Source organism: Gekko japonicus, unplaced genomic scaffold, assembly GCF_001447785.1.
Source record: "Gekko japonicus isolate JY-2015 unplaced genomic scaffold, Gekko_japonicus_V1.1 scaffold2165, whole genome shotgun sequence".
In the NCBI taxonomy this organism is placed as follows: Eukaryota; Metazoa; Chordata; class Lepidosauria; order Squamata; family Gekkonidae; genus Gekko; species Gekko japonicus.
Genome location: NW_015170953.1, coordinates 266,671 through 275,339, shown reverse-complemented (window position 1 = coordinate 275,339; position 8,669 = coordinate 266,671). Strand labels below are relative to the sequence as shown.

The 8,669-nt window shown below is 44.4% G+C and overlaps 1 protein-coding gene across 2 annotated transcripts in view; it reads right to left on the bottom strand.

Annotated features, from left to right (window-relative positions):
• Positions 1-282: 282 nt before the first annotated feature.
• Positions 283-8,669, bottom strand: part of MEIS1 (Meis homeobox 1) — a 265,872-nt gene continuing 257,485 nt past the window's right edge. The window contains exons 10-13 of one of the 2 annotated variants that reach the window (XM_015418907.1): positions 8,266-8,324; positions 5,568-5,657; positions 5,138-5,233; positions 283-1,974 (exon numbers count right to left, since the gene is read on the bottom strand). In XM_015418907.1, the coding sequence (XP_015274393.1) occupies positions 5,175-5,233; positions 5,568-5,657; positions 8,266-8,324 (208 nt within the window). In that variant the 3' untranslated portion in view covers positions 283-1,974; positions 5,138-5,174. The remainder of the gene's footprint in view (positions 1,975-5,137; positions 5,234-5,567; positions 5,658-8,265; positions 8,325-8,669) is intronic. The other variant, XM_015418906.1, reaches the window with a different exon arrangement.

Genomic DNA, 8,669 nt, shown 5'->3' with positions numbered 1-8,669 from the left:
TTAAAAAATCTGATTTAAGGCTAAGTCTCTCTCTCTCTCTCTCTCTCTTTGCCTTGGGATCTTAACTTTTGATAAGATCACCCTGAAAATAAACAGGGTGAACACTATGATATGCTAACACATGGTAATATGATCTACTTCTAAATAAAGAAGTATTAGGAAGTCATCCGGCATTAAACTCTTAGTTATTTCGAGAGGTAGATGGGCATACTTGTTAGAAAGCCCCTCTGGGTTTGGAGGGCCAAAGGGAGCAAAAGAAACGTCGCAAGCGGTGGAGCCGGCATGACAAAAAATAATTTGCTTTTATTTTAGATTTCAGATTTCGTTACTGCACTCAAACTACTACAACTGGGCTTTGCGTTATTGTACAATCCAAACCGTTTCGATCAGAAACTCTAAGACTCAATGTGCAATGATTATTAATAATAATTTCGCTCCTTGGTTTCTTGATAGAAAAAAGGCTATCGACAAGCATTTTGTTTTTAACCACAACAAAAGTAAAATTAGCTTATCCCACTTAGTAAAATCTGTATGCATGCCAACTCATACCAAACTGCTACATTTACAAAAAAATAAAATAAAAATGCAATAATACAGTTCGTTTTTCCAGTCCTTTTTTGTGGGTTTTGTTGGTTTTTTTTTTTTTTGCACAAAATTTATTTACAATGTATACAATAATATGCTCCATGATGGGACTATGGAAAAATGCACGACTGATGCTTGGGAAACATCCCCCCCCAAATAAAAATAAGTCGGCGTAGTAAAAAATAACTCTTCAGTTTGTTTTTTTGAGCGGCGTAAAACAGGAAGTGATGTCGGTGGCGTTCACTGCTGCTGCTGCGTCGTGGGGACATGAGGACGAATCTCTGATGTGACAATTTCGGTTCAAATACACTTTTTTCTCCCTCTCTCGGTTTCCATGCCTCCTCCTCCTCCTCCTCCTCCCAGGCTTCTTAAGACACACACTGCCTGCAACAGCTGATTAATCATTGTTGAAGACTGCTGGTTTTTCCCATCCTTCCCGATTTACATCTGTTCAGGCCAATTCAAATATGGTGAGTAAATGAATTAGACATGCAAATTCACGCCCCGGGCTAGATAAAAGGGGGGGGGAGAAGAAGAGCTAAGAAGAAAGAAGAAAAAGAGAAATACAGAGTGCATGGCTGAAATCCTAGGAAAGAAGAAACGTTCTTCTGCCCGACGTAGATATTTTTAATGCTCTAAAAATCGGCAAATAAATTGGGTTGGGGTTTTTTTGTTTTTGTCATTTGCAGGGTAACTGTAAGGCTTTTCCACTTTCTTTTCTTTTTTTTAAATGTAAGGAGGCTTCTGAAGGAATTGAAGAGCTATGGAAACAACACACATAGTGTGGAAAAAAATTCACATTTTTTTTTCTTAAAAAATCTATAAGAAACAACGTAATATGGATAATAGAATAATAGCATTTTACAATATTCCACTCTGTTGCCTTATATAGTTATTTTTTTTTGCATGTCCCCCCCCCGCCCCGCCCCAGACGTTGAACCGGTTTGCGGTTGTGTTTCGTCCTGCTTTCTCAGGGTCCCTTTAAATGGTGAGTTGGGATAAGTTCCTTGGTCCAAACTAAAGGCCAAGATCGGAACTCCGTCGAGTCACTGCCGGAGCGACGACATTCAACTTCTGCCGTCGTTGAAGATAAAAAGTATATTCCCTTAAGCTACTGAGCATGAATGTCCATGACTTGTCCACTCATTGCCGGGTCTCCTGTGTTGAGCATAGTGGGGCTAGTTGCTGACATCGGCCTTCCGGGGGGTCCTCCGTGCAACATCATGGCAGGGTGGTGTGGGTGTCCAGGAATGTAGGTATGCATCGGGGGGCCGTGGCGCAGCTGAGCTGGATGTGGGGGCATCTGGGGTGGCGTATAACTTGGCTGTCCCATATTCATGCCCATTGGACCACCCCGAGACACGTAATCCCCGGGCATACTTTGCAGTCCTGTGGAGGGGGGGGGTAAGGAAGAGAGAGAGAGAGAGAGAAACACGCGTCAATATTAAACCCGATTTACCTAAAAGGCAATGCGGCTTTCTCAAGTTTTAAGTCTTTTCCTTCCAGGAGTTCTGCACAGGAATAATGTTTTAGCACATGAGGTCCTTGGGAATACTCGGACAACGTTCGGTATGTACCGACACAAACGTTTCGATTGCAGTTTGCAACAAAGAAAATAAACGTGCAAGAGTTACTTATTCCTCCGTACCCATAATGTTTGGAAAGCAGAACACACAATTCAAGTTTACAGCACAGATGTGGTAGCGGTATATCATATTTTTTTATTGTGGTAATCAACGGCATTCTGCGTGACACAGTGCACAGACTGAAGTGATGTCCCCTGGTCTACCCCTGAAAGAATAACGCAGGGATGTGATTCTAGTGGCTGCCATTAGACTGAGAACAGCTGATAGGACATGTGCGTGCAGACCATAGAGGATGCTTGACATTGATTGCCTCTTGTGTCCTTGGTTTAGTCCCTTAATGCGCTCCGCCCTCACCCCTTCTTTTCAGAACCATGTTTTTCTAGTGTGTCAGGCACAGACAGAACTTAATGGGTTTGTGGAAGAGAACTACAGTTGCCCAATGCAGGCGTCCTTGTCTGCATGCTCATTCACTGCATGGGCAGGGGGCGGGGGTCGCGTGTGTGCTGGCCCCATTCTGTGCGATCACCGAGTGCTTTGCATGGGGCAGGTTTGTAATGTATGTGCTCCTGCCGTGCACCCCCCTCCCCGTCATCGACAAGGTTGGTTTTGGAATGCTGCTGAGCATGTGCATATGGGCGCTTCCCTCCACATGTTCACCCTGTGTGGACCCCTTGGCGATCACGTAGAGGTGGGGCCAGTGCCCTCAGGCCTGTTCTCCCTCCCCGTGCGGGGGACCGCAGGCAGATCGGACATCTGCACAGACACAATGTGCTTAGTAAAGAGTTCAGAAAACGAATCCTGGTTTCCTCCACATCAACAGTTTACTCCACTTAGACAACCAAAACGACAGTTGAGAATGTAAAAGGGGGAGGGGGAAAAATTTTTTTTGCCGTGTTTTGCCAGATGAGCAGGGCCCTACGCGAGCGATATGTGTATTATTCAAGGAAGGCCTTATATGAAGCTGAGACTGATAAGATTATAAAGGATGATGGTTAAATAAAACCTGTTATTTATTTTTTTAAAGAACACATAACAATCAATAACAGTTATCAATTAATTCCTTTCCTGTGACCGTTCATGTCTGCAGGGGTGGGGTGGGGAGTGAGAAAGAGAGAGAGAGGAGGGGGGGAAGAGAGAGAGAGAGATACAGAACTCAGTCAACCTTTCAGTGATTTTTTTGAGAACAATAAGAAAAAATTGGGCCTAGGACAATAAACTGCCCGCTTTCCGCAGGCCCGGATCTTCTGCATGGGTTGCTGTGGTTGATGGAAACTGACAGGTGTATTGTTTCTGGAGAGCTATAAGCTCTATAATCATCCAGGGTGAAAGGCATAACGCTATCGCTAAGTAGGTTCAATTGGCTTTAGTTCTAACTAATAGTGCGCCGCCAATGCGACGAACACCTTGGAATCAGGTCTCCCGACTGGAGCAATGAAGAGCTGCTTAATCTAGCCTAAAGGAACATTTTTGAACTTAATGAAAATTGGTTATAAAATGTACTGTACTCACAGCTGTTTAATAAAAAAAAAGGGATGGATTTTTTTTGGGGTAATAACCTATTAATTTAATTGGTCACGAAGCATAAAATACATCATTTAAAATTTAATTGACCTAGAAAGTTAAGAAACAATATTTAAATTAACTGAGCTTTGGGGGGGGGCGGGGAACGGTCTGTGATGAGGTAATAAGCCGGTTGTGTTTCCCCAAGCTGAGATGGAATGTTTTCCCAACTAAGAGATTTTTTAAAAAAACACACACACACACACCCTAAAACTTATTTTTGAGCCACACGGCAGAGGAGACGGCACATGCAACACCACATGGCGTTGGCCACTTCAAATGGTATGTTAATGTAGTCTGGGGGGGGGGAGGCACAAAACAGCTTTTAAAAATAATCACTGGCTTTAAGTTCAGAAAGCATGCTTCGGGAACATATCTAAGGAAGCATTTAAGAATGTATTGCTATTTCCACACAGCTTAACTTTTATTTATTCTCCCCATCCGCCAGCCAAGGCCTGGTATGATGTATGTATATATATATATGTGTGTGTGTGTGTGTGCGCCCCCCCCCCCCCCAGGTTAAATAGCAAAAGCAAAAAACAAAAGGGGCAGGGTTTGTGGGCTGATTTCTCTCGGCCTGCTACTTGAAGATTGCATTAATGATCTCTATTTTTGTATACCGAACAAGTCAAATCCATTTGTCACACCGCAAGTGATGGCATACTTAATTTGGATATAGTCAATTAGCCCGGGCTAAGCTCCCTAGCCTGCTGCGCGCACCTCTTATTTGGTATTCTCTTTTTTCCCTTTGCCCCGCGTAATCCCATTATGACGGACGGACAAAGAGAGGAATAAACTTTTTCTTTAAAAAAAAAAGGGGGGGGGCTTTAAAAAAGAAAATCCCCATCCTAAGTGGAGCTTTTAATTTAAGACAAAATAAAAAAAGAAAGAAGAAGTCTCTGTTTGGCTATTTTGTTTTGTTTTGTTGTTGTTGGTGTCTTGCAGGTTAGTGTAGAAATGTAACTCATGCATCAACTGTGGTTAGACAGATTTATGACACTTCGGGGACGTGCTCTTTCCTCTCCGTGCACCGCTGCAGCCTGCTTACATTTTGCAAATCAGTCTGTTACTATGACAACTCCTCCCCCCCTCCCTCTCCCTCTCCCTCTCTCTCCCTGGCTGTTTCTTGTTTTCGTCATGTGGTCAGTACTGTATAATAGGAACACGCGGGGATAAATGTACATCACATACAGTTTGCTTTTCTAAGCCTGGAAAGCGCGATCAAAACAGAGGAGAGAGAGAGAGAGAAGAAAAAAAAGAGGAAAGAGAAAGCAGAGAACCACAGATTTCATGGAGAGACATGAACAAGCATGAAGATATGGGCAAGGAGATAAAGGAGGAGGGGGAAAAAATCAATAAAACCACCGCTAGGACAAAGTGAAGATAAAGACCCCGTATGTACTTACTTCCCCCTGGCTTTGCGATTGGTTAACTAGATGAAGGTTACATGTAGTGCCACTGACCCTCCATGCCCATATTCATGCCCATTCCACTCATAGGTCCTAGAAGGGAGATAAAAAAAATCCAAGAAGATGCCAGAGAATGAGCAAAGTCAACAGATAGCGCCAAAAGACCCTTAAAAAAAAAAAACACAGATCCCAAAGGGGGTCGGAGGAATATTCAGAGAGAGAGAGGCGAGAAAGAGAGTCCTGTCTTGTCCGTGTCTTTCTTTCTTTTCTTTTTTTGGCGGCGTCGAGGAGACAGGCGGAGAAGCGAGGCAAAGCGAGCGAGTGAAGGTAGAGCAGGAAAGCGTGGCGGAGATCACCTGTGGTCGAGTGCGGCATGACTGACATTACGACTTTGGGAGGAAAGCGCATTGCGTTTTGCGGCACTTACCTGGCGCCCGGATTCCCATGTGCTGCTGACCATCCATCACAAAACCTCCCATTGGCTGTCCATCTGGGTTATAAGGTGTTCCTTGGCTGACTAAAAAGGTGCAGGAAATGGCTTAATATCGCTTTGTAAGCAAAAAAAAATCGACCAGTTGTCTCGGAAGAAGAAGAAAACAACAACTAAGCAGTTCATTTCCAGACATGCCCGAGACGGAAAGTTACGACTACAGAACTCGGTGTCTGCTACCTTAAAACAGGAGCGGTGGTTATTGTCATGGTAATGGAAGATTTGGGCCTGCCGTTAGCCCAATCACAAACCACGAGGGAAAACCTCACACAATACGATGGCACACCGGCAGGCCTTAAGTGCGGCCTCTTGTTTCCATTCCCCCGCGTGGCGTGACTCTACTCCCCTCGCGTGGCTGTGGCAATATTATAGAGCAGGGGTCCCCAACATTTGTGAGCCTGTAAGCGCATCCACAAAATGGCTGCCACAGCCTAACCTCAGGCATACAGCCAAGATGCTTGTGTCGTGGCGGCAGCTGCTGCCAAAGCGACATTTTTTAAAAAAGAAAAATCTGCATGATCAAACCTCCAATGGCCAATCAGAAACCTCGCTGGGCGAAAGCCCCATCTGGCTCCACCCACTTTCTAAAAGCACATGTTGGGGACCCCGGCTTAAGGAAGTACGACAGCCACGTGCTTCCCGCAGGAGTCTAGACCCTGCCATTTCACGGAACATTTCCCACGTCTGTCTGTGCACCGCTTTTCCAAGGTTAGACCGCATATCTATGTAATTAACTTTAAATATGGAGCTGGTCCTGCTAGGAAAGATCTGCCCTTGATACAATAATCAGGGGCCCGTTCCAGTTCCGGAGCAAAGCTGCCCCAAACCCGTTCCCCATTTCCATTCCCCTTTGTGCAAGGAGATTGAGCCTTGCCAAATGGAGTGAGAACCCCAAACGCTCGGGAGGTCTGTGTCCCGATGAGTAGGTGGACCTCTTGGATTTAGAGAGCGTGTTGAAACCCAGAAGTGGAAGTTGAATATTAAGGATCAGGCTTAGAAATGAATACCAAATACATATGACACAATAGGGGGAAATCAAATAGATTCAAGTCCAGTAGCGCCTTAGAGACGACAAGATTTTCGGCGTATATGCTTCCGAGAGTCAGACGGGTTTCTGAAGAAGGAAGATTTGACTCTCGAAAGTTCATATCCTGAGAGTCTTCTTGATCTTTAAGGTGCTACTGGGCTTGAGTCTAGCTGGACTACTGCAGGACCCGCACAGTTGCCCTCTGAAAATTCTATGGGACTTGTGAAGCGATTGCAGCACCGGTAGCACCTTAGATTTTCGGGGTATAAGTTTTCGAGACGAAATATCTCCGGTATCGAGACGAAATACCTCTGGTATCCGAGGAAGGGAAAGCTCATATCCTGAAAATCTTGTTAGTCTCTAGGGTGCTACTGGGCTCGAATTTAGCTGTGCTACCGTGGACCGACATTGCTACCCTCTGAAAAAACAGGGGGCAATCGACCAATTAGATAATCCGGTAGGGGGCGCTATATCATTATCTGCAATGTGTTCCTACAGAAGTTGTGTATCTTTCAGTACCATCAGTCCAACCCCGGACACCAGTGTCTGATAGCCTTGCCAATCTATAGCAATTCATAGCCACCAGCGTTCCCTCTAAGCTGAGTTCGTGTGAGCTAGCTCACAGGTTTTTAGCCTCCGGCTGACACACTTTTGTCTTGGCTCAGAAAGGAGGGCTCCAGAGCAAACTGATTTATGCAGTAGCCGAACCGCTCGCTCACAACTTTAATGCCAGTAGCTCACGAAGTTGAATTTTTGCTTGCAAGACTCCACAGCTTAGAGGGAGCATTGATTAGCCACCATCTTGGAAATTAGCCAATTGTGTGTTTGGCATTATACAAGAAAAATGAATAAGATCGCCCCCCACCCCGGCCAACAAACTGAGAACACCTTGGGAGAATAATCTAAATGCTGTGATTTTTACAATCTAGATGCAAGTCCAAAATCTTAAAGAATGGGAGCTCAAGAGTTGTTCTTTCCTTAAACAATGTGAGATACTCAAATGGGGAGGGGGACAGAGTGTTAACCAGAGAAAGATAAAGATAAAATAGGAACTATCAAGCATTTTCACCATTACTCCTATTCTAGATTTTTTAACAGAACATTAAAAGCCAGCTTCAGAAGAAAGCTGCCTTGGGTTATTAAAGCACATAAAGCTCTACCTCATTGAATGTCTTTGAACTTTACTGAGTCCCACAAGCGATTGTGACCCCTTTGCCCTTTTGACAGGTAATAAAGTTTACAGCAATTCCACACCAAGCCGTGCACCAGGGAGTGGTCACAGGAGCAGAAAGAGTCGGGCAGGGAAACCCAAACATGAATAATCTGTTTTGTATAATGAATGCTAAATTGCGTGCCCAATATGCCCATCATTTCACATGGCCAAGTTATCAATTAACATCTGCCCAACTTTATATATATATATTTTTAAATTGTGTTCAAGTCGACTTAACGGTTGTAACTAAAACAAGACTGGCTTTGTTTAGAATAGTCGGTCATTCCTGGCATTCCCGTTTCACTTATTTACCAGGTAACGGACCTCCCGGTGAACAGCTTGTGGAATGGTTTTCACCACTGTCGTATGACTATAGTTACTTATTTGGAACTTGCCTGCTCGATTGGACTGGTCTATCATGGGCTGAACTATTCTTCTTCTAGCATTAATAAACCTGCAAAAAAAATGGAGACAGAAAGAAAGAAAAAGGAATGAGGACGTTAGTTAAAAAAAAAACACACTTAACTGGTCTTTACTCAAAAACACGAGGGACTGTATGGTAGGGGTTAGGGTCTTGTCCGGGCAAGTAGATTCAAGTGCAGCAAAACCTGTAACCTCCAATGACCTTTCGCAAATACAAGCCTGGGGTTTCAGGACTGATTTATGTCGGCCTGCTTTTACCACAGTCGGACACTTCCATTTCATCTTTTCATAAGGGAATTAGCAGAGTTTGTGCAGGGGGGGGGAACAATAGCGGGCATCTTTCAGACGGGGGGGATGGGATGAAAAGGTAGGGAAA